This window comes from Canis lupus, chromosome 6 (genome assembly GCF_003254725.2).
Source record: "Canis lupus dingo isolate Sandy chromosome 6, ASM325472v2, whole genome shotgun sequence".
Lineage (NCBI taxonomy): Eukaryota > Metazoa > Chordata > Mammalia > Carnivora > Canidae > Canis > Canis lupus.
In genome coordinates this window covers 18,775,209-18,800,595 of record NC_064248.1, presented here as the reverse complement: position 1 = coordinate 18,800,595, position 25,387 = coordinate 18,775,209, and the positions used below count along the sequence as shown (strand labels likewise).

At 53.5% G+C, this 25,387-nt stretch overlaps 1 protein-coding gene across 3 annotated transcripts in view; it reads left to right on the top strand.

The window, feature by feature from the left end:
- KATNIP (katanin interacting protein) overlaps window positions 1-25,387 on the top strand; it is a 195,083-nt gene that overhangs the window by 164,314 nt on the left and 5,382 nt on the right. For 2 of the 3 annotated variants that reach the window (XM_025415662.3, XM_049111268.1), the window contains 9 exons: window positions 2,442-2,525; window positions 3,164-3,889; window positions 4,694-4,899; window positions 7,091-7,169; window positions 13,542-13,719; window positions 18,141-18,306; window positions 21,279-21,436; window positions 22,965-23,029; window positions 24,233-24,343. In XM_025415662.3, the coding sequence (XP_025271447.1) occupies window positions 2,442-2,525; window positions 3,164-3,889; window positions 4,694-4,899; window positions 7,091-7,169; window positions 13,542-13,719; window positions 18,141-18,306; window positions 21,279-21,436; window positions 22,965-23,029; window positions 24,233-24,343 (1,773 nt within the window). The remainder of the gene's footprint in view (window positions 1-2,441; window positions 2,526-3,163; window positions 3,890-4,693; window positions 4,900-7,090; window positions 7,170-13,541; window positions 13,720-18,140; window positions 18,307-21,278; window positions 21,437-22,964; window positions 23,030-24,232; window positions 24,344-25,387) is intronic. The other variant, XM_025415663.3, reaches the window with a different exon arrangement.

Sequence of the window (25,387 nt, the reverse complement as noted above, 5' to 3'; positions counted from 1 at the left end):
CCGTGGTGCTCTTGATTTTTATAAGCTTGGGTTTTGAACTTCACAGTTTGCCCCCGCCAAGGGGTAGTTTTAAAGTCTTCCATACTGTCATCTTATGCTGATGGTCCCCACCCCCCCACCCCCCAGACTGTGTTGGGTGCAGATTAAAGCAGCAGCTTTCTGGTGTCCATTCCAAGCCATGGGTAGGAATATTGACAAAGATAAAGCTCAGATCCTTGCCGCCCCCACCTCCTGACTCCCGGGGACTAGTGAGTGATGTGTTCTCCTGCAGACAGTGCCCTCAGCCTGCTGTCACAGCCCAGAGATCCAGGAGCAAGCCCTGCACCTCTCTGTTTTCAAAACCCAGAGCGTACATCTCGGAGAATAAATCCGAAAGCAGGTGCAGAGCGAGAGCAAAGTCCTGCCTTTCTTGCCAACCCAGGCCAAGTCCCTGACACATGACGTCTGTTTGCTGTCCTCGGCTCACTTACAGACCAACCCAGGCCATTCATTGCAGTTGATGGAAATCAAATCCCAATAAACTGATGTCATGACGATTCATCTGGGAAGTTCTTTCTGCCAGATGTTAAGCCTCACACCTGGAGGAGAGGAAGCAACTCCTGGGGTCTTTTTATTCATGGCAGATGAGAAGGAGGGGAGAGGGGAGGACAGGTATACAGAGCTGACAGGTGGAGGGGGGAGTCCCTGGGCTCCTGGGCCCAAACCCACAGGTTGTGTAATGGTGATGCCAGCCGTCTGTCCCTGGGCTGACAAGCACGCACTGAGCACTCCTGTGCGCCACGTTCTATGCTAGGCATTGATTGGGACAGTCTAGGGAGCAGGGCAAAGAAGTCCTCCCCGAGGAGGATGGGGACAAGGAGGGCCAGCAGGGCAGAGGGCACCACAGGATGGGCAGGAAGAGGTTTTGTCTGTGGAATAGAAAGGCCCACACGGCGGAGCTGATCTTTAGGGAGGTTAGTGAAGCTGGAGGGCCTCACCCAGGGCCCTGGTCATTCCCAGCTAGGGGAGACAATGCCAATTGGAGGAATTAGTGGCAGATTCCCTCTCAGGCACAGGGAGCTTGAAGTGACAGAGTGGACACCTCTGGACCTTCGGGGTGGGGGTGGGGGGTCGCTGGGCCCAGAAAGTGGTGGCTGAGGAAGAAAAGCCAGAACTTGCCATAGAAAATTGAGCAGCGCCTGCCTGGCAACTAGAAGCTGGCTGGGTGAGCTCAGAAAGGGAGGGCAGTGTTGAGAGGGGACCCGACAGGGCTGGGCAGAAGCCCGGGGTAGGGCTAGGGGGTGGAGAGGCTGGCAACAGAAGCAGTGGAGAGACAGGAAGCACAAACGCTCCCAAGCCCTGAGCCAGCCCTGAGGGACTGTCAAGTGGAAGACTCCACCTGGAAGTCATCATGATTCTGTATCTGGTTTGCAGAAAGTCAGCTCAGTGGAGGGTTGTGGGAATTTCAGGACTCTTACGGAGGCCACCGGGGCTCTGGCTTCAGGCATGGCTAAATCTAGGGGCTCAAATGACGTCATCGGGACTCTCTCCATCTCCGCTCACGTTCCCTGTGTTGGCTTCGTTATCAGCCAGGATCCCCACCCCTCCACCCCACCCCACCCCACCCCCGCCACTCACAGCATAGCAAAGTGGCCACTGGCACTGTCCAACATCCTGCCCCCTAGGGGCGCCAGTTTAAAGAGAGCTGCTCTCTCTCCATAGCTCCTTTCCCCACCCAGAAGGACAGCTGGCAGCATTCGCCTAATCTGGATGGTCTGATGGTGGGGGCATCCCCAAAGGAAAATCAGGAGGAGGGCAGGTGGGTCTTAGGTGCGCCAAACAGGTAACTCTGCAGAGCCCCCCCCCCCCCATAGCAGGGTTGAGGGAAGGTGGGAGTGGGGAGGGCGCAGGGGCTGCAGCCGAGGGAGGGAGAACATAGGGCGGCCTTTGGAGGAAGCCACGAGATCAGGTCCAGCTTCCCTTTTCTTTCCAGTAGGAGAGATTTATGCATGTCTGCAGGCAGACAGAGGGCAAGGTGCCAGTGGGGAAGGGGTGACAGAGGGTTCTGGAGAGAGAGGATAATTGATGAAGCCAGGCCCCCTAGGAGACAGGCAGAAAATGGAGTGCAAGGCACAGTCCAATATGAAAAGAGGAAAAACAGAACGTCAGTGTCCATCAGCTGCTGTTTTTCCAGAATGACACCCTTCCATGGCACTTAGCCACAGCATGGCTGTGAGGACAGGCCGCTGCAGGGGGCGCACGCCGGGGCTCTTCTGTGCTACAGGGAGGAGAGTGCGGCCTTCAGACCTGGCCCCCTGAGGGCCAGGCCCGCGCTCCGCACATGCTGGGACGCAGGCTTCCCTTCTCGAAGCCAGCCTAGCCACACAGAGGAGTAAACTCCTTACCTGTATACCTGTGTTGTTGGCAATTCTTATAGCACTTTTTCTTGGTTATAAAAATAGTACATCTGGGGAGCTCAGAAGATGGGGAGCTGAAGAAGCTAGAAGTCCTCCGGACTCCGCACTCAGAAAGCAGCATGTTTACACGTAGGTGCCCACTGCCCATAACCAGGGTCTGCGGCGGCCGCAAGAGTACAGCTGGCTTCTCCCCACCTAGCATTCTTGTGGGAGCGAGCATTCCACCCATTCTTTGAAAATATCCTGAGTCAGGTGACAGGGCGGCCTCAGAGCAGCCCCTCTGGCTGCTGACTCAGGCGCTGTCGCCAGGCCACCCCGTCCTGGGAGGCTCTGAAGTGTAGGATGGCTTCTCTGCAAAGGTTCTCACACAACAGAAGGTCTGCCCTTGATCTGCATGTGGGCCACATTCTTAGAAAATCCAAAGTACACTGAAAAATATTTTGCATTTTTTGCAAAACAACCAGAATCGAGACTCGGGTAACCATAATCAGTGTTTACCAAGCTGAATGTTGGCGTGTGACCCGAGGCCCAGAGTGTCCTGTGCAGGGCAGGAGAGTCCCATCCTGGTCCCACCCTGGTCAAAGGCCAGGAGGGCCTCTAGGCGTTGAGACAGCTAAGAGCAACACCCCCCCCCCACCCCTGATTTCTAGAATGCCCTCCCGAGGGCGACCCACCTAGCCGAGAGCTCCCCAGTTGGGACGATCTGTAAGGGTCCCCACTCGCACACCTGCCGCTAACGGGACTCCACCCCTCCTTTGTTCTTCCAGAGGACACCCAGTCCGCCAAGACGCCGCTGCGCTCCCAGTGCTGCAGCGAGCAGGAGCACACGCTGCACGAGTCCTGGGACTCCCTCAGCGCCTTTGACCGCTCCCACCGGGGACGCATCTCCAACATGGAGCTGCAGGGGGACATCCTGGACGAGTTCCTGCAGCAGCAGAAGGGCAGCCGGCACGGCGAGCAGCTGCCCCCCGGCAAGGAGGAGAAGCCAGAGCCAAGGAGAGGCCCGGAGGACAGCCCCGGAGAGCCCGACGACGGCAGTGACTTTGAAATCCCTGTCTTGCCTTACGGACAGCGCCTGGTCATCGACATCAAGTCCACGTGGGGGGACCGGCACTATGTCGGCCTCAACGGAATAGAAATATTCAGTTCAGAGGGGGAGCCAGTGCAAATCGCGAACATTTGCGCGGACCCCCCTGACATCAATGTTTTACCTGCCTACGGGAAGGACCCCCGCGTGGTCACCAACCTCATCGACGGGGTGAACAGGACCCAGGACGACATGCATGTCTGGCTGGCCCCCTTCACGCTGGGCAAGCCCCACTCCATCTCCATAGACTTCGTGCACCCTTGCCAAGTCGCCCTGATCCGAATATGGAACTACAATAAATCTCGGATACATTCCTTCCGTGGCGTGAAGGACATCACCATGCTGCTAGACGCGCAGTGCATCTTTAAAGGAGAAATCGCCAAGGCCTCGGGGACCCTGACGGGAGGTACAGTATGTCTGTAAGAATGTTCTGGAAGCCACTACCTGCTACCCGCTGAGGCTCTGAGGAAAGACAAAAGGCCCTGGCTAGCCAGTGACAGATGGGTCTCTCTTCCTGGGCCTGGCTCACTCCTCGCTTTTTGTAGCGTGGGGGGCGCAAGAGCTGACCTCATTTAAACTCCTCCCCTGGGTGCAGTCCTTACTCCGCGTCTGCCTTGAAGAAGGGGGGATTCTTCTACAAGCGACTTATTTGCGGGTGCTCCCAGGAGAGCCTGTGGTGCAAGGAGAGAGACAGGATGAGAATGGGAGACGCTAGGCAGGGCGAGGGCGAGGGGGAAGCCGAATCGCAGCCTGATCCTGAACGGAGCTCTGGAGCATAACTTGCAGGGTCTGTCCTGCCTTAAGGCAGAGCAGCAGGGCTCCCCAAGGTTGGGGGTGTAACTCCCATGCCCTACCAGGCAAACCTCCAGCTCCCCAAAAGGCATCAGCAGGCACTTGGGTGGGGCCCCAACAGCATCTGCTAAGGTGCCTCCCCCACACCTTAGAAGCATCTCTCATTTCAGGCCGGATCACGATTCTCATTAGGTTAGATCCCTTCATTAGGACTAAGTGGTTCCTGGGGCATGTGAATCCCATTTGCAAATGTGTGAATAATAATAAGGGAGGCTTCCTAACACAAATCAGGAACTGGTGGTGGTTGGGGATGGGGTTTTTAGCACAGAGGTTGGTGGGTCTGGGTCCCTGCTCTCCAAACCATTGTGATTCGGGCGGGGTGAGTTGACTCTTCCTCTCTCCCTGGCATCCCATCCAGCCCCAGAGCACTTTGGAGACACCATCTTGTTCACGACGGACGATGACATTCTGGAGGCCATATTCTGCTCAGATGAGACCTTTGACGTGGATGTGGCGAGCCCCTGCAGCCTGCAGAGCGAGGAGACGCCCAGGAGGCCGAGCACCGCCGACAGCGATGGGGGGGACAGGCCCTACACCCGGGCCGGCTCGTGGGCTGAGGACCGGGTAGGACTGGGGGGAAGGGGGCCCCCGGAGACATTTCTCCTCCTGACTCCGAGTGGAACAGGAGGGATGAAGATGGATGGCCTTTAAGCTGCTGGTGCTACTGTTTTGACATTTCCCATTTTTCTACTTCATTTTTTGGTCCTCTGTGTCATATTTCATTCTCTAATTATGTTTTATTTTTTTATTTTTTTTTAAGCAAAGTGAAGAAAGTATTCAAATTTTAATCAAAGCTAGGAGAAATCAGTTCTGCGTCATCTCTGTAATTTAGAGGTTGGCAGTCTCAGGGGAATTTTTGCTTTGGGTTGCGGTTTGATCGCTCACTGTTGTTTCTGATGGAAAGGACTAGGAACGCTTTTAATAGGCAGCCTTAGAATTAAAATAATGATCACCTCACCATCATTTTCCGCACACGTATGGCGATTCGGTGATAGAGCACCGTGTCACCCTTGCAAGTAGGGATCACCAGTATCCCCATTTGAGAAATCAGGGCTCAGACCCGTTAAGTGACTTGACCAAGGACACACAGCAGGAGCGTAACCAGGCTAGAACTTGAATGCGTGACTCCAAAGTCTGTGTTTTTAACCTCATAAACCAATTTTTTAGGAACTGAAAGACGACATTCAGGGGAAAGGTCAGTCTAAGTGAAGAACCAGTAATCTGGAGAGCCAGGCCCCCCAGGGATGGTCTTGAGGCCCTAGGAGAAAGAGGAGATGGTTACAGAGGGTGGGGGAGGGGAGCGGGGACAGCTGGAAACCAGAGGACCGAAGGCAGGGCCCGGCAAGGTCGTGAGGCTGTGGTGTGCAGATCCCCACTGTGTTCACTGGGGGTAAAAATCCGCAGGGGCAGGCAGAAGTGTCATGCAAGACTAGGGGGTGCTAAGGCCCCTGCTTCTCAGGACAGACGGGAGCTGCTAGTTCATGTTGGTAGTTGTCCTGATTTCTTCCGGGAGGAGCCAGAAATCTGGGCTTTTATGGAAAATGTCCCAATTAAAAACCGTTGGCAACTAAGTGGGAAGGCTTTCAAACCTTCTGTGAGCCACAGCACGTCTGTGGTCTAGAAGTGATTCATGGGTCTCCAGTCGGGAGCTGACCTTGAAGGCTTCCTTTCATGTGCCCAGCGTTTTCCAAATGCTTCTAAGGGTCTCTGATCACATCCAGCCTGGGAGGGACAGGAAGGAATCCTCACTGTCTCAGAGACAAGGAGCCCGTGTTCTGGGAGGCCAGTGTCACAACCCTAGAAAGTGCCAGGGCTGGAGCCTTACCCACCCTGTCTCGGTGTCCAGGTCAGTGCAGCCACCAGGGAGAGATCCACCAGGGAGAGTCCCAGGAGGCTCTGGGAGGGTAGGGAGCCCAGGAAGGCATGAGAAGGCACATGGGCCAGGACAGTAGCCTCCCCTGGTGGCCTGAGGCTGCTTGGTGTTGTGCATGCTCCTGGAAGACCATCTTCCTCACCCTCTTCCCCACAGCCAGGCAAGAAAGGGCCTCAAGAGGCTATGTCTAAGGGGCCAGGCCGAGGGTTCCATGATTCCTGGGACTGAAACACCATCCCCACCAAAAAACTCTAACACCCGGACAGCCAGCTTCCCCTCCTTTTGCATCTCAGCCTCCTTGTCTGCAAAACAGTAAAGGCCCTTTTGCCCTAACTTACGGTGTAGCAATCTAATGAGCAAGATGTACCCATGAGATCTGGGAAGTGGGGTGTGGCTGCCCCCTCTGCCTGCCTGTAGACCAGGGGTTCTTTATCCTGGCTTCCCTTGGGAATCACCGGAGGAGCTTTAAAAAGGCAGATTCCCAGGCCTCTCAGGTTGAGGGCCACTCTCTGTGGTTGAATTTTTCCCCCTTCTTCCCTCCCTCCATCCCTCTCTGCTGATCCTCCTCCCTGCCTCCTTCCTCAGGCTCCCTAGGTAAACATCTATTGGGTCTTTCTCTGCTCCAGAAAATCTGCTCACCTTAGCCAATGGCCTCAAACTCCTCCCCTACCAACAAGAGGTGCTGGCAAGGACTCAGACACACAGGGGTTTCTGGGTCTGCCCATGGTATCAGTCACACAGCTTCCATGGTGGCAAAAAATGCAAGACAAGACACAAGGGAGTATCTGGGGCTCGGGGTGGATAGTAGCATGGCCAGCCAGCTGTACGGGTATCAGAAAAGTCACCTACTTTCCTTCTGCTTCTCCCCTAACCCGTGTGTAGATCCCGGGGCTAGAGCCGCCACCCAGTCCCCCTGTCCCTGAAGTAACCACGCCAGAGCCGGGCATCTACCACGGGATCTGTGAGTATCCTCTTTTGGGACAGTGTTCAGGGGAAGAAGGAGCATCAGGGGCCAGGGAGAGCCATGGCTACTGGGTCAGGGACCCTCGGACAGTTGGGCAGGTTGTACATGGCACAAAGATGCCAAGCCACGGGATGGATGGGGGGTAACACAGCCTAGACTTGGCTCGCTGGTCGTGGCAGGTCTACATCACTGTGGAGGAGGGACACCTCTCTGCAGCAGGCCTTTCCAGAAGGGCACTTTTGTATTTTGAGTGCAGACATCTTATGTGTTAGTTGTAGCCCTGACCCAGGAGGCTGCAGCTAGAGCCCAGAAAGCATAGAACAGACAGGAAGAGATCTGAGGCATCTGTCAGTCCAGTGATTTGGGACCTTCAAACCCAGATGCACGCATAAAAGAAAATCTGCATCTTCCCCATTCCAGGTGGGGCGGGGGCAGCAGGAATACTAGCCCAGGGTGCTGGGTCTTCTGAGAAGGCAGAGATTTGGATATTTATGTGAAATCTCCAAAAGTTTAAGTGTTGGGTGGCTAATTTTATGATATTTTAAAAACACCATGTCTGTGGCCTCTGAGCAAACCCCATCCGGGTTTCACTGTGTCTGTTCCCTCTTCTTTTCCCCACTTACCCTTCCAGCTGCTCCCTCCCCGCTCAGTACACATGCTCAGCCAGCACCTGTGCTGCGTCCTGGGGAATCTTCAGACCCCAGGCCCTGGCTTATGGATCTCTCTCCCCTGCCCCGTCCAGGAGACTCTGTCAGCCACTCTTTGCTGGGGTTCCCTGGGGCGAGCTGTTGAGGGAGGGCAGCAAGCAGGATGGGCAGAGGGAGCCCTGGAGCTGCAAAGGCCCCTTGAACCGGTCCTGAGTTGAGTGAGGGGTCAGGGCTCCATGTGTCTGTATCTGCAAGTTTCGGGATGCGGGCTGCCTCTGGGGACAGGCAAGGCCAAGGAAGCAAGGGTGGGAGGACTCAACTGTGAGGCTGTTGGCACTCCCCTCCCCTGGAGGAGTGAGTCCTTCAGTCCCAGGGGTGGGCATGGGACCCGGGCACCACCCCCCAGCAGCCTCAACACCCCTTTCTCGAGGCCTTGCTGCCACCCACTTCTTCCCCAAGAGGCCTGCCCACCTGCCCAGCGAGAACCGTGTCTGCCTCCCTCACTTCCCAAAGACAAATTCCCTCTTAGAAGGGGAAGATACCTGACTTGGAGTCCTCATGGCTCCTCACATTCCAGAACACTCTCTCAATTTCTCTCACTTAGTCTGAGACAGCAGAGAATTTCTAGAGCCAGCCTAGGGCAGGCAAGAGCCTGGTTTGGGGCTTGGTTTTGTCTCCCACTCAGGCACCCTGCTGAGGCTTCCCCTGCCGTATCTCAGTGAACACTCCGTTCTTATTGGGTCCATACAGCTGGATCTGGGGGTGCAAATGATGTCATCATGCCTTGGTGTTTCCCTCCCGCTCTTTGCGCTGTCTCGCTCTCTCTTGCCTTTCTCCCACTCGGACCCATCCACACAACAGGTCCCCCTGGAAGCCCTGGCTTTACGTTCACGTTCTGGCCGGCAATCCCAGATAAATGAGAGCCTTGGTTCCCAGGAAGTCCAGCAACGGGTCCAGAATCAGGCCTCCTCGGCCTGGCTTGGTCACCTGCCATCTGTAAGCCAATGGCTGCGGCTCACTGTGGTGGGGAGTGGGGGTGTGTGAGGTGTAAAACTGGGATTGGCCACACCTGAGGCAGAGGCACATCTCTGGAGCCCCGAGACCAGGGTCAGCCGCCCCCTGGAGCCCTGGTAGAGGTTAGAGTGCCACAGCCAGAGAAGGAGGGAAAGGAGGCTGGCGGGAGGCAGCCACCATCCCCTTCATCTGATCATTTCCCCAAAGATGCTGTCTGTAAATGTCCTTCCTGCTGAAGCGGCTTCTGACCTTTCTCAGAAATGTATTTCAATACCTTCGGGAGTGTTGCCCTGGAGCAGAGCTCGGAGCCCTTGTTGCCGTAAGGAACGTGCGATTTCTCAGCTGCTCTGCTCAGTAGGAAGGAGAACCTCCTGACCAAGCATCCTTCTGCACTTTTTGGAGGCATATGATTTCCGAATCTCTCTTGTCTGAACCTTTTTGTTTTCCCCCACTGTCTCAAATCCTCAACCCACTTCACCAGCCTGTGCAAATGGAGAGAGCTTTGATAACGTGACCCGGGGGGATGCGCTGGGGTTGGTAAATATGGCCAATCCTATTAATGTTTTGAAAGGGGATATATGACTTGCTAATTTGCAGATGACACTAATTTTGGGCGTTTTGCAAATATCAGCAGTGATGAATAGGAAAGTAGCTGAGAGAGTTGAAACGTGGGAGAGAAATAACAAAATTAATTTCCATTTATATAAATACTAATTGATACACCAGAGGAAAATGAATATAGAACGTGAATATTAGCTCAAACAGGAGAGCAGGCGCTTTTGGAGCAACCCCAAATTAGATGTCCTTGCAGTCCGTCGTGCCAAGCAAGCAAAGGGGGTGGCTGGGGAGAGGCTGGGGGGCCACCTCTTGTTTTGCCTGGGGGAGGTTGCATTTCTCCCTCACGGTGATCGCCTCATCCAAATCCACTCCCTCTGCCATCGTGCACTCTGCCTCTCGGGACCAGTACCCACAGCCACTTTGTCGCTTGGGTCAAAAACATTGTCTCTTTCCTTCCCTGCAGAAGCCACTGAACATCCTGGTGGTGCTGTCTCCAAGACAGATCCTGAATCTGTCCGCTTCACCCCATTTTCACCAGGGCCACCCCTTGTCCAGGGCACCAGTATCACAACAGCCTCCTCCCTGGTCTCCCTGGAGAACCTGACCCCAACCCAAGTGTATTTTCCAAGATGCAGAGGGGTTGGAGTCAGCTCCCTGCTTCAAAGTCTAACCCTCCCAGTGGCTCCCCACCACAGACAGAAGAAAATCTGGACTTCATGACACGATCTAGCACCCCCCCACACCGGCCCTTCTGACCTCATCTTCTTCCACTGCCCCTAACCACAGGTCAGATTTGTTCCTGTCCCAGAGCCCCTGCTGCCCTCTCAGCCTGGAATGGTCTTCCAGGAATGCTGAGGAATGATGGCTTCCTCCTTATCACCCGGGTCTCAGCTCCAGCATCACCACCTCAAAGAGGCCCTCCCTGACTGCTCCCCCATCCACTTAGTCACTCCCTGACAGGCACTCGTGCCTTCTTGTCTCCATGCTATTTGTGGCTCTGTGGAACTTTCCTATATGTCTGTCTGTTATATGCTCATTGTCCATCTTCACTGCAATGGAAGCTCCCAGAGAGATTCTGCTATGTGTTGATGTCTGGATTTCCAGGACCGAGGACAGGGCTTTGTACATAGTAGATGATCAATGAATATTTGTTTGCCATTCACTATGAACTTGGTGAAACTCAGTGCTTTTATTTTGTTTTGTTTTTAAAGATTTTATTTATTTATTAATGACAGACACAGAGAGAGAGAGAGGGAGAGACACAGGCATAGGGAGAAGAAGGCTCCATGCAGGGAGCCCAATGTGGGACTCGATCCCGGGACCCCAGGACCACACCCTGGGCTGAAGGTGGTGCCAAACCACTGAGCCACCTGGGCATCCCAGTGATTTTATTTTGATTCATTTACCCGTGATTATCTACTGAATACCTACTCTTCAACTCATCATTTATCTAAAAAGAAGAAAAAAACTTTTATTGACTGTCTATTTTCCAGATACTGTCCTAGGCTCTGGGGATACGAAGGCAACAGAGCTCCTCCCCTCAGGGAGCTTCCATCTTAGTGAAAGATGAGAAAACACACAAGTAAATGAATGAAGAATACATTGTCGGGTAGTGACAAGTGCTGTAACAAAAAATAAGGCAGGAGCTGGTAGGGAGGTGGTGCCATTTGAGCGCATATGGTCAGGGAAGGCCTCTCTGAGGAGATGACATTTGAACACCGACTCGAAATGAAAAGGGGTATATCGATTAGCTTTCACTGTAGACCAAACCAACCCAAACTTGAGTGGCTTAGCACAACCACTGTTTAATCCATGACTGGCTCATAATTCCCTGGCTTGCCTGAACCGTCTTTATCTAAGCTGGCTTGGCTGTCCTCTTCAGGGCCTGCTCACGGGTCTGGTCAGCTAGCAGATGGGCTGGCAGCTGAATGACCTCGGATGTCTTCATTCCAAGCAGATGGGAGGCTATTGGCCAGAGAGATAGGGAGACCAGGCTCACCTGGTTCCTTCACACGGCAGACCTCCCAAGTGTGGTGAGAGAGGACAAGCCCCAGTGCATGTGCGTGCTTTACATCCTCTGCCCGTACCACCTCTGCTTCTCTCCCATTGGCCAAAGCAAATCACCAGGCCCAGACTCAGGGAGTGGACTCAGGGAATGGAGAAATGGGCTCCTGTGTCTGGATGGGAGAAGCAGCAAAGTCACGCTGCAAAGCATGTGTGGCCATTTTGCGTGCCGTTGCTGCTATGAGATGCTAGGATGTGCCCGATCCCATTGCTGGTCACATCTTTTCCATCTACCCCCAAGATGCTCAGGGCTGCCTCGGCCCCATGGAGAGCAGAGGGATCTGAGAATGACTTACAACATGCATGTTGGAAATGACGTGTAAGGGAAGAAGCCGAGCTCCAGGGAGGCTGGGTGGCTTGGCCTCACTTCCTAGCCATAGGGATGCCCTGCGGCCTCCCTGGGCTTCTGCTTCCACACCTGACCTGAAATAGGTGGGACCACGTGACATCCAGGCAGCCTCCTTCCAGCACTAAAGGGTTGGCCTTCTGTGAAAGTTGCAAAGAGTGTGAGTTTTCTAACACAGCCCCCCAGAAGGGTGGTAAAAGAGGCTCCACATTCTCCCAGTGTAGAGAGTTCACTGGGCCTGAGCTTGCTCTAATGGGAGACCAGTAAGAAAAGAGAAGTTTTAGCCAAATATCTGACAGAGCCTGACCAAGGCTTCATTTGGTTTGAGCTATCTGGGCAAATGGATGACTCACCTGGACAATATGCCCCAGGACCACAGAGGGTCACTTCTAGATGGTCTCTGGTAGAGCAGGGGTGAGGCGGCAGCAAAAAGATGGGCATACCTTTGTAGGTCACTTCCTTACTCTGAATCCTGGGAAGTCTCGTGATGGTGCCCAATTGGTATGAAATGCCCATTTCTGATGTGCTGTATAGATTGATGTAGCTGCCTCCATGTAGGCAGCTACATTTTTTTTTTTTAAGATTTTTTATTTATTTGAGAGTGAGAATGAGAGAGATCACAGAGGGAGAGGGGGAAGCAGGCTCCCCACTGAGCACAGAGCCCAATGTAGGGCTCGATCCCAAGACCCTGGGATCATGACTTGAGCTGAAAGCAGTCGTTTAACCGACTGAAGCACCCAGGCACCCCTCTGTGTAGTTACTTATTAAAACATCCCATCTATACTGAGTTCCTACTATGTGTCAGGCACTGTGCCAGACTTTGAGGACACAAAGATCTAGCAGATCAGATGGGGTTTCAGCTCTCAGGGAGTTCGCCATCTGGCAGGGCAAACGGATATTTACCAGATGGTCACAAGATCACAGTGGTGACCAGAGCATGGAAGTGGAAGTTCACTTGTGACATGGCAGGCTGTGGATGGAGGTTTGATGTGGTCAAAGAAGTCAGAAGGGCTTCCCTAAGGAAGTGAGTCAGGATCGGAAGGGTAAGCACACTAGGTCATGTGAGTTCTAGCAAGAACAGCATGTGCAAAGGCCCTGTGATGGGAGAGAGGAATGGAAATATGAATGATTAAAAGATTGTCTGGGTAGAGCCTTGCTCCCTAGTATGAAATGAGGTTAGACTATTAGGTAGAAGCCAGATAGACAAGGTCTGTTAGCCAAGCATCACGGGAAGCATGAAGAGTAGAGCAACATGATGGATGCATGAGAAAGGATCCAGGGCCATATGCAGGTTTATTGTTTTTTTTTGTTTTGTTTTTTGTTTTTGTTTTTGTTTTTAAGATTTTATTTCTCAGAGAATGAGTGGGGGCAGAGGGAGAGGGAGAAGCAGACTCCCTGCTTACCAGGGAGCCCTGACGTGGGGCTCCATCCCAGGACCCTGAGATCATGACCTGAGCTGAAGGCAGACGCTTAGCCAACCAAGACACCCAGGCGGCCCCCATGTGCAGATTTAAACACTGGTCCATTCATCCTGCAGACATTTCCAGAACAACAGCAGTGTCCCAGGCCCTCGGGTCACTAGGAGAAAAGGTTGAAAGCCCACCCTGAAGGCACTTTCATTCCAGTCTGGGTTCTCACGCGGGTAGAACACAGAGGCTGAGGTTATACCTTTCTAGGTCTCTGTCTTGAGCCTCCTCTGGAACCTCCAGTGTTCATGGGCCACTTCTCCTCCCATTACAGGCCTCCAGCTGAATTTCACTGCCTCCTGGGGGGACCCGCATTACCTGGGGCTCACAGGCCTGGAAGTGGTGGGCAAGGACGGCCAGGCACTGCCCATCAGCCTGCACCAGATCACTGCCTCCCCCAGAGACCTAAATGACCTCCCCGAGTACACCGATGACTCCCGGACCCTGGACAAGTAAGTGTCTGTAGGCAGCCTCCCGCAGGGACTCCCAGGGCCATCTCCTCCAACCATGAGCAACAGAACGCTTCCGGCCCCCGAGAGGCGGGGTGGCTCAGGCTCCCATGCAGAGCCGGGGCTCGGGGACCTGCTCTACATCTTTGACTCCAGATTCCAACATCACACGGTGTTCCCTATTCCACCTTCCCCAGCCACCCCTGGGCGCCTGCCGGCTTCTCATTTTATTTATGTATTTATTTAAGTAGGCTCCACCCCCAGTGTGGAGCCCAACACAGGGCTTAGACTCCTGACCCCAAGATTGACACCTGAGCTGAGATCAAGAGTCAGACCTTTAACTGACTGCACCACCCAGGCACCCCTGGTGGTCTTCCCATTTTAGAGTCAAGAGAAACCAAGGCTTGGGAAAAGGAGGTGACCCTCCCAGGGCCATGCAGGCGGAAGTGGTGGGCGGGGCTCCTCTGCTGCCAGATGCAGTTGTGCTTTGTTCTTCTTAGTGAAGGGCCAGGAACGCAGGTGAGACCTTGTCTCACCTTTGCTGAGCCAGCTCTGCATCTGAGCATGAGTGACCCCACCTCTCGGGCTGAAAGATCTCCGTTGCTCCAGGTTGCGGGGTGGGGGTTGGCTCTGGAAGTCTCCGCAGGCAGCTGTGGGTGCTTTCCTTTGCTTTTGTCTGATTTCATAAGCCCAGACTGGGGCCAGTCAATAATAGGGCAAGCCTGGCATAATAGTATCAGTCCACGTGCCCGTCACTGCAGACTGGCGCTGGGCCTCCTGCTCGGGACAGCTGCAGGGACTGGGCTCTGCCTGGAGGTATAAACGGGAGGAGCCTACAGGGGTCAGAGGGATGAGAGCTCCAATCCTGGCTCTGCCCCTTTGCCAGCTCATAAGTTTCTTAACCTCTCTAGTTGTAATAGTAATAATAACAAAATTGCAGTGACTCTTCTTGGAGCCCACTGAGTTCCACTGTCTTCCCCTGCCTCGCTTGCCTTATCAGAGGCGTAGGGCAGAAAGAGGATGATAAGTCCCCTGGCTGGAGGGCGGGGAGGGGGTCGCCCCACTGCACCTGCGCCCCCTGCCTGGCCCAGAGCACCTGCAGTTAGTGGTAGACTCCTCCCTGCTCTCCCATAAGGGGCTCCTCACCCGTGGCCTTCATGCCTGCAGTCAGTGTCTGCTCAAGAACTCCTCGGCACTCCGCATGTTGGCGGACCACACTCCTGCATACTCAGGCTTGGAGCCCGCGGACCCAGCTCCTGCTGCAAAAGTGATCACAAGGCAGGCCCCACTTGTTCATCCACACCCGCCCACTTACCGCCCCCTCCACCCAGATTATGTGATGATAGCAAATCCCAAGCCTGATAGCACTTCTGCTAAATATTTCAGTATGTAGCTCTAAACAATGATTTTATTTTATTTTTTTTAAGATTTTATTTATTTATTCATGAGAGACACAAAGAGAGAGAGAGAGAGGCAGAGACACAGGCAGAGGGAGAAGCAGGCTCCATGCAGGGGGCCCCACGTGGGACTCGATCCTGGATCTCCAGGATCACACCCTGGGCTGAAGGCAGCACCAAACTGCTGAGCCACCCGGGCTGCCCTAAACAATGATTTTAAAAGGAACATAATCTCACTACTGAGTGAGATTTAGGAATCACCTAAAAATTACTGGTGATTCCCTAAATTAGTAGACATCCGGCATGTTCCTATTTCCCTGAATGTCTCCTCATCTTCCTTTTTTGTTTCTTGAATTAAGGTCCAGATAAGGTCCAAGCCTTGTGATTGGCTGGTTTGAGATCCAGTTAAGACCCTTATGTTACGACTCTCTGATAGGTCTCTTAACTTCTTATAATCTTTAGGTTCCCTTCCTTTTTTCATTTTTTCTTACAAATTATCTTTTGAAAAAAGGGGAGGGTTTGCCCTGTAGGGTCTGGATTTTACTGGTTGCATCTCTGTGGTACTGTTTAACCTGTTCCTCAAGCTCCTGTATTTCTTGTAAATTATTCATTAGATCTAGACACCTCATCTGGTTGAGGTTTGACCATTGAGGCAAGATATGACTGTGGGGGTGTGGATGTCACTGTGAATTCCCTTCAGGACATATAGAGTGTCTGGTGTTAAGGCTTTTTGTGACATTGACAGTCAGTGCTCAGTGGCTAGATCCACTTGATTGCAAGGTGATGGTGCACTAGTGGGTCCTATCATTCTTTTTTTTTTTATCAATAAAGAGAAATTTTTCTTCAATGATTTGGTTACTCTGAGGTACAATGCAAATTGGAAAGGCAGTCTAAGTGCTTGGGTTCTTTCCCTTTATTTTTCAGTTTGCAAAATAAAAAATTGTTTTTCTAACATACTTTAAAAGTTTGTGTTTGACCATCATAAATCATGGATTTAAACACTATGTTTGAAGGATTTTAATTTATTGTAGTTTTTATCTTATTGATATTATTAGATACTGGGAGCTCCTGGATCCTTTTTTAAAATAGTAGTGTGTGACAGCTTTCCTGCCTTCTGATGTGACAAGATATTCTAGGCTCCCCTTGTATATTTCCTATCCCAGATGTGGAATCAGCCATTTTTTCCCAAGAAGCCCTGGTTCCTTCTACTGGGAAATGGTATTTAGAGACCATAATCTAGCCACTAGAGATGCTCATTGCTACTGGGCTGGTTACGATTTCTGTGGACAAAGCTGGGAAGTGTCGTGTGGATATTCTTTTTTTTTCTTTACAAATTTATTTTTTATTGGTGTTCAGTTTGCCAACATATAGAATAACACCCAGTGCTCATCCCATCAAGTTCATGTGGATATTCTTGATGGTGTCTATAGGGACCTTCCTTCACCGTCAACTATAAACGCTTCAACAACTCTCTCTACTTTCAGAATCAGGTAACAGCTTTGGTATGGAGGTAGCCCCATCTCTAGGACACAGAAGTAATTGCTTTTAGAAAGTAATGGAAGGTTCTCCAGTCAGCCTAATTCCACAAACACCTCTGTTTTAAATTGCTGAATTTCCTCAGTTTTAAGATGCCAGCAATTGTAAGACACACCATCCATCAATTTAATAACAGACTTTTAGAGAAAAAAAAAGAAACATTACTTCCTTGGATGAACACTTAGATTGTAAGATTTATTCCAAATCCAGAACTTTAAAATGTAAAAGGAAAAAAAAAAAGTTTATCTTAAAATCTAGGAATTTCTCCCAGTGCGGCAGCCTCAAAGTCACCAGGAAATTAGGAAGAAGAGGGGGGAGGGTTGCCCAAGAAGCTGAGAGTTGGGCCCCTGTTCCTGGGGCCAGGCCGTTCAGTGGCAATGCTGGACACAGGCCAGAGCCATAAGGATAACAGCCTGGGGCCCAGGCTGCAGCGTGCTGGGCAGTTTAGGGCAGTCAGCGGTATGGTGGTCTTTGGGACAAACACAGGCCAGGTTGAGGGGGATGAGGCAGGATGTGCAGAGCAGGAGATCTGGAAACTGGCCAGGATAGGAGTACAATGTGGGCAAGGTGATGAGTTCATTTAGAACAGCAGCTGAGAAGAACACAAGGAGCTAGGGGCTCCCTCCTAAGGCCGAGGGTCTTCCCTGGGCTGCCCAGGCCGCATAGTTACTGGCCAGGCCAGCCCCCCACAGACACACCTGCCCCTTCTGGTGCTTTTCTCACACCAAGAGCCCGCAAGCTCACCCCAGTACCTTAGCATCTCTCTCACCTGACACCAGAAAGAAGGAATCAAATTCTTTCAGAATGTTCTGTAGAGCCAATACAGCACTTTATAGAAAGTTTGGAAAATAGAGAAAAGCATCTGTCTCCCATCCCCTCTGACACAAATGTGTTTTTCATCCTTGCGTGGTCTCTCCTGGTTCCTGTCCTCAGCTTCCAGCATTAAGATCATTTTCCACATCATTGCATCATCCTCACAATTATCATATTAACTGGACAGATTTACTTAATTAACCCTTTGTATTCTGAGACCTCTTGGGTTTTTTTGTTGTTGTTGTTGTTTTTTCTTTTTCTGCTAACATAAATAAATAACACTATAATGAATATTTTTGTGCAGATAGCCTTTCCTGCAGGCTGAATGAATTTTCCTTAGAGGAAAACAATGTCAGAAATGGGATCCCCAGGTTAAAGGGTCCTGAAAGATGACACATTTCCCTCTTTATTTTAAACCTTGATGATCATTTCACTGCACCTTTAATAGCACAGGCTCTTATTTCTTCCAGTTTCCTTATTTTGTCTGATTTTACGGATGAGCTGTGGCCCCTCACAGTGGCTGTAATGAGTCCTGCCTCCACTTAACAAGCCCAATGCAGCCAGGCTCACACCAGGCAGGATGCAGGGGGCCATAAAGGGGCATAGACCCCCTGCTCTGATTTCTCCCACAGGTCATGGCCAAGCCCTACCTCACTGCTCCCTCCCCACTGTTTGCAGGTTAATCGATGGAGCCAACATCACAATGGAGGATGAGCATATGTGGCTGATCCCCTTCTCGCCTGGCCTGGACCACATGGTCACGATCCGCTTCGACAGAGCTGAAAGCATCGCAGGCCTGCGCTTCTGGAACTACAATAAATCTCCTGAGGACACCTATCGCGGGGTAAGCTGGGGAATAGCAGCCGCGCTCAGTCCACTGTCAGGGAAACGGTGCCTTGATGAATAGCTGGCATGGCTGCCAGAGAGGAGCATAAATCTTCCAGAATTTTCCAAATGGAGCTGGGGGGGGTGTTACAGCCAGGGAGAGAGCGCACTGCTATTTGCTTCTTCTGCAAACAGCAAATATGGGCTAAAGCTCCCAGGCTAGACTTGGGACACAGAAGCACTTTGCTTCTCTTGGGGGCCGGGGGTCCTCAGCGGTCCAGCCCGGAACCGTAGTGGTGAATTTGGGGCCCTGTTGTTCATTGAGCTCTTTGAGGGCCAGGTCCTGAGCTGAGGGCTCTGTACTCATTCATTTCATGGGACCCTCACTCCAGCCTCTGGGAAGTTAATACCCCATCTTTCAGGGTATTAAAAACTGAGGTTCAGAATATACATTTACTCATCCCAGGGACACACCGTGAGAGTCCCAGGGCACACCCGCTGGGCTTGGAGCACACACTATGTTCTTTTTCCTCAGGATGTGAGAAAGCAGGGGTCTCCGCTGTGCTTTGACAAAAGGCACCAGAAGTGTCCTTTGCATGGGTTTTTCTGTCCTCATATGACTGTGGGCTTGATAGGTGTGTCCCCTCCCCCTAGAACACACAAGTGATGGTGATAATGTCACCTAAGATACAGCAGTGCCATTGGGGCCCTGAAGTCACAAGGCCCTGGTCCGAATCCCTGCTCTGACCCTAACCAGCCATGTGACCTTTGGCAAGTGGCCTGCTTTCCCTGGGCCTCAGTCTCCTCATCTGTAAAATGGGGAGGAAGAGGATGCCACCTGCCTTGGGAAGGTAGTCATCATCCTCTGCCATGCAGAAATTGACAAAGCCAGGCCTTGCATCCTGTGAGCCCCCCCAGGTGTGGCTCCCCACCATGCACGTGCCCCAGAATTTCTTCCATGGGCCCTGTGGGGCCTGCAGCACTGTGGGAGCTGGCCACCGTGGAGTCCATGGCCCCCAGGCACTTGCCATCTGGAGCAACAGCCCCTCTGATTGTAGGGTCTACAGATCCTCCCAGGCCATGCTGGTGTCTCCCCAAGTACACTCTAAGGTTCAGCACATTTAAAAAGTAAGATACACTGGCGTTGAGAAAGCTTTCTTCTGGCTCAACTCATGCCCCAGGCCTTTGCATTCCCTTGAGCGAATCAGCTGAGGCCCTGTGGCCTGGATTCGCTACCTGGAAATGTTGGACCTAGGGCCCCTGCCTCCCAGGCCTGGCCACCATCAGCTTTGGTGCCGGTGACAGGTGGCCACCATGGGATGGAGGGGGTGGAGAGATGGACACAATCTGAGAGGGGGATCCCAGAGGGCAGGTGATGGAAACTCTGCCCCTCCCCAGGAAAATGCTTTGGGTGCCTGTGTGCCCCAAGGCCCTCTGGGCACCCTGCTTATGAGCGCCTGGTGTGTGGTTAGAGCCAGGCCTTGCATGCTGGAGATGGGGCCTCAGATCCTTGCAGTGAGTCCTTAAGCAAATTGCTTAGCCTTTCTGAACTAGTTTCCTTGGCTGTAAGATGGAGGTGATAATAGAAGCTCTATCCGAGGGAAGAAACAGAGGCCTGGGGAAGTCAGGAGCACTTCCTAGAGGAGGCAGTCTCTGTGGAGGAAGGCCTTCCTGGGCCTCTGCTCTCTGTTGCCAGCTTCTGGCTAGCCGAAAAGGGACCTCTTCATTCAAGGCGAGCCAGCAAAACCCCAGGAGTCACGCTGATTGTTCTGCTCCAGTTCCGTGTCCCTGGTCCAATTGCATGGCCAGCGGGTGACAGTTCTATTTGTGTGTGTCCACCCTCGGGCCAGGGTCTGAATCAGCCTTAAGCAAAGCCGAGTGGGGAGATGTAGAGACAGCTTTTGGGTCCCCATATCCAACCACACTCGAAGCCATGTACCGTACACTTTTCAGGCTTACGTGCCCTGTGACCGGCTGCCATGAGGGGGCTCCCAAAATGCCGAAGGAATGAAGGGCCTCAGGTGCACATTAGTTATCAGTGAGACCCAGGGCAGGGCTCCTTTCTGCATGGAAAAGCCCCTCTGCGTCCCCCGGAGCTGAAAATCTACCTGTTTGGTCAGCACTTGGGTCATGTTGCTCACCATGAAGATGCTGGAAGTCCTGATCCCAAAATGTGAGCCGGAGAGAGAGTACTCATCCACCGCCCCCCTGCCCAAAGGAAGCAGAGCTGAGCCACCCCAGACCCTGCCCGTTAAGGCTTTGAGATTTGCTGGTGGACCCCAGCCTCTGGCTGGTGAAATCTGTCCTAGGCCGGGGGAGCATGTTGGCCCCAATCTAACCCATTCGGCGGGCTCTTGGTAAGCGCCCACTCTGCACCAGGCCTGAGGCAGATATAGATGGCCTGGCCCCCGGGGTAGGTGAGCTGTGAGCCGGGGTATGAAGAAGGATCCGTGTCAGCCAGCATTTACTGAGTGCCAGCGCCTGCTGAGCACACACCTCGTGCCAGGCACTGTGTTACATAAGTTAGCTCATTAGTGAGCCCATTTAACGGAGGAGGGGATTGACGCATAGGGAGGTGAGGTAAGAACTTGCAGAGCTGCTAATGATGAGTATCAGGGCACCCGAACACCCTGCCCTGGACCGCCACGTTGTACCACCTCCAGCCACTGCAGCTGGTCAGCTACGGGGTGGCGGGCGAGGGGGGGGCGCAAGTCAGGTGCCACCCCTGAAACTTGGGGTCCCCCATGGCAGGGGCCTTACCTGCCTGGTCCCCTGCCATCCACCCAGTGCGCAACACAGCGCCTGGCATGGGGTGCAGATGGCACCAGACAGCGTGGACCTGGCCAGTGGTCCTGGTCGGAGAGAAAAGCCAGGCCAAGTGATCTCTCAGGCCCGGGGGCTGCGGGCGGGCCTCCGTCATGCACGGCAGCTGCCGGCCCGCACGCTGGCTGGCCTCCCTTCTTCAGGCGTGTTTCTCCTTTTGTTTGCTAGGCCAAAATCGTGCACATCTCCCTGGACGGCCTGTGTGTCTCCCCTCCAGAGGGCTTCCTCATCCGGAAGGGGCCGGGCAACTGCCACTTTGATTATGCTCAAGAAATTCTCTTTGTGGACTACCTCCAGGCTCGCCAGCTGCCCCAGCCGGCCCGGAGGTGAGGGCGAGCAGCCCCGGGAACGTCCTGTCGTCCCCTCCCCGTCCTCGGGCTGCTGGCTTCACGCATCGCTCTGAAGCCTCTACCTAAAGGTTTTGAAATGATGATCAAACGCATCGCTTTTCAACTTGGCGGTTTTCTAAAGCTCTGCCAAGCCTCCCCGGAAGCCCGGGGGATGTGCCCACCTTGTCTGGGGATGTTTGGGTTCCCCACAGTCTGGAGTGCCTGAGCTTTTTAAATGCCTCGTTGCACTTCCTGCTGGGAAGAGAGGCTGCAGCCTGCCTCCGTTCCAGAAATGCCCGCCGGCCAATTCGGGGAAGGGCCTTCTCTCTCTTGTTTCTGAGTTCCTGGTTTAAAAAGATTCAGAGAGGAAATGAGAGCCTAACATTTCATGGGTGCGCTGGTATTTCTTGGCCGCAGTCTCAGCCGCATTAAGTTCACGGCAATTTGTAAATGCCACGTTGCGTTTACTCATTTAAACCCCCCCAGTGTCCCAACGCCAGAGGCCAAGCTCACAACACAAAATGAGTTTCTCTCCACTGTGGCTGGGATCACTTCCTGGGCCGGTCATTGGGAACAGCCACTTAATTATAACATCGCCCTTGAAATGGAAGAAAACCAGCGAGGCCTGGGGGGTACTGGCCCCGGACCAGGGAGGGAGGCCCCAAGGGGAGGAGCGTGCAGGGGGAGAGAACCCTCTCTCCCAGGTGCCCGATCTGATTGTATGCATCCTTCAGGGACTCCTTCCACCCACCCTTTGAAGGAGGGGTTATTCCGCCCATTTTACAGATGTGGGCATTGAGGCCACTTGCTCAGGATCACAAAGCCGAAGCCTTCAGGGTACGCCCCACCTTCCAGCCTCCTTTCCCTGCCCACTTCCCATCCCACCCAACATTCCAGCCTGTCTGGTGCTTTTCCACCTCCCACCCCACCCAACATTCCAGCCCGTCTGGTGCTTTTCCACCTCCCACCACAGGGCCTTTGCTCTCGCTGCTCTTCTACTTGGAAGGTTCAGCTCCGATCTTTCTGTGGCTGTCCCCTCCTTAGCTCAGGCACTGGCTCCCTGACCTCCCCGTAGGGTAGCCCGACCCAGCCCAGCACTCTCTCTAGGCCATCACTGCACTGGGAGTCTCATCCAGCTGTCAGCACAGTGTGGTCTCACCCTATTCAGGAAGGGGCAGGAGGGCTGGGTGGTTAAGAGCTGACTCTAGACCCAGATGACCTCAGGTCACATCCCAGTTGTGCCACCTAACCAGCTGTGTGTCCCTCGGCCAGTGACTTCAATTCTCTGTGCTCACTTCCGCACCCACAAGCCAGAGCTATAAAAGGACCCACCTCCCAGGGTTGTTCTGAGGCAAGAAGAATCCATATGGACAAGCCCGAGGGCCCCGAGTCTCAGCGGGACGGGACACACGTCAGTGGTCGCTCTCATTGTCAAGGAACCCCACCCTGCCACCTGTGGAGTCACTGACCTGCTGCCAGGTCACTGCAATCCTCTGCTTCCCGGTGCTGTCTTGTGTCTTTTTAGGCTCGACCTGCAAAGCCTGGAGCGTGCAACCATGGACTATGAGGCGCCCCTGATGCCCTGCGGCTGTATCCTCCTCCTGCCCGTCTGTGCATCCCGGGCCCTTGGGGGGCCGCGCCCAGAACCCCAGGAGAGGCAGTGTCGGGGTTCCGGGCAGGCCACAGCTGGGGAGCTGGGGCGCCATGTGAGGAAGCCCAAGGGAGGATGGGAGGCTTCCCAGGGCCCCCAAGCTCACTGGGTGCTACAAGGGCAGGGATGGTGACAGGGTTCCAGACCCCGCACCTTGGCAGGCTGAGGTTTTGGGAAGCGGCACCCACCCAGCTGGGAGGGGCCAGAGGAGCCCGAACTCTCCCCAGGGACTGAACTAGGGCCATCCTTGAGACCAGGCAGGGAGGAGGCGAACAGAGAAGTGATGATAGCCCAAATTTGCTGGATCCTTCCTGGGCCTGGCGCCGTTACAGTAGGTTGCCTGTGTTAACTCAGTCCTCACCACAGCCTGGCGTGGCGATGCTGCGAGCATCCCCATTTCACAGCTGAGCAAACTGAGGCCCAGAGAGGCTAAGCAACTCGCCCAAGGCCACAGAGCTGGAAGGGGGCAGGGCAGGTTCATGAACATGAGCAGCCTGGCTCTCTCAGTACCTGTTCTCCTAGACGGACTGCCCGTGGCTATGATACTGCCCGAAGCCACCTTCCCTGCCCTGCCCACTCCTGGAGGGCTGGGAGCTGGTGGGGGACAGGGCTGAGGACTGCGGGACTCAGCATTGGCGGGTCACGGGGCCACAGCCCATCCCTCCTGATGCTACAGAGCTCACATATTCCCCCCATCTTAACCTCCCTGCACGCTTGACATGGGTGGGGGAGGGAACAGGTACTTCGTTCTTGTCATTTTACAACCAGGGAAACTGAGGCATGAGACGGTGTGAGCCCTGGTCACTTTGTTGAGCGCCAGCACACCGTGAGTTTGTGACACACATGGTTCTCGTCCCGCCAGCTCCCTGGAGAGCAGCAGCCTCCCCACCTCCCGTCCTGTCCTCCTGTCTCCTAGGACTCAGAGAAGGGTTTTTAATTCTTAAAACATACACATATGCAGTTTAAATTAAAGAAAATTTAATGCCACATATATTTGGATGGGCTTCAGTCTCAGTAAGAGAAAAAAAAATGACTTTTTTCTTTCATTCATCTGTAAAGGCCCCCAAAGTATATTATCTTTGTCACTGTTTTGCTTTGTTCTCAGAAAATTAAGCCTGTTTTTCCTTAATAACGTGTCCCAGTCATCTTCCAGTTGCAGCTCCTGACCAGCTGGGGTGACCCCTATTATATCGGTCTCACAGGCCTGGAGCTGTATGATGAGCGAGGAGAAAAAATCCCTCTGTCGGAAAACAGTATCCTTTTGAGGCAGAAGGGGACTCCTCCCTGACCGAGGGGAGCACAGGAGGGTCCCAGGAAGGAGAGGACATGTCCGTGTGGGAGCCTGACCCCGGGACGAGAAATGCCAGTGGGCTCTTTCCAGGGTCAGATGCTGACCCTTGGGGGGCCGCCCGTGGCCCAGGCACTTGGGAGAGGGTACCAGCCGCACCCACTCCTGGGGAACCACAGGTGCTTTGGAGTTCCAAAGGCTCTGACAAGGCCTGCAGGGCGCAGCCTGTGGCACTGTATTCAACCCAGTGTTGTCCTGAATTTATTGACCATGGACCCCTTTGTTGGTGGAACACCCCCACCAGAATATGCAAACCGCTGGACTGCTAAGTTTTTAAATATTTCAGATTAGTCGCTAATAGTTTTTAAAAATTGGGGGGTTTCACATGAAAACTTCAGTCTTCAGCTCCTCCTGAGAAATTAGCAAGACATGCCAGTGGAGGCTGGACCTGAGTGTCCACTGCCCTTTACCCCAAGCGTGTCCTTGCTGTTTTCTACCCCAAAACAAATTGCTAATATTTACTGAGGGCTCGCTCTGGGAGGCCTTGTCCCGCAGAACCTCATTTGCCCTCACAACCATCTTGTGAATTGGATGCTGTTATCCCCGTTTGACACATGAGGAATTGAGACAGAGAGGTTAAGTAACTTGCCCAAGGTCACACAGCATGTGAGTGTGGAGCTGGGCGCCTGCTGTAGAGACCATGCCCTGCCCTCTGAGCTGTGTGTGTTGGGGGGGGGGGGGATCTCTCTCTTTGAGGTCACCTGCCCGACCCCTCCAGGTGCTTGCCTGTGATCCCCCACCCACCCCAGGGTCCTGCCAGAGCAGGTCCAGTCCCAAAGCCTGCCTTACACCTATTTGGGGTCCCTGGGTTCCAGTGGGACCCTGTCCTGCCTTCCTTCGCCTGGTGAACCCTCCTCCTTGCCTGGGATAAATGATTCCTGGTGGGTTTGACTGTTATTAGTGATTCCTTGGAGGTAGAAGGCTCGGTTGATTCGACCGAGCCTGCTCA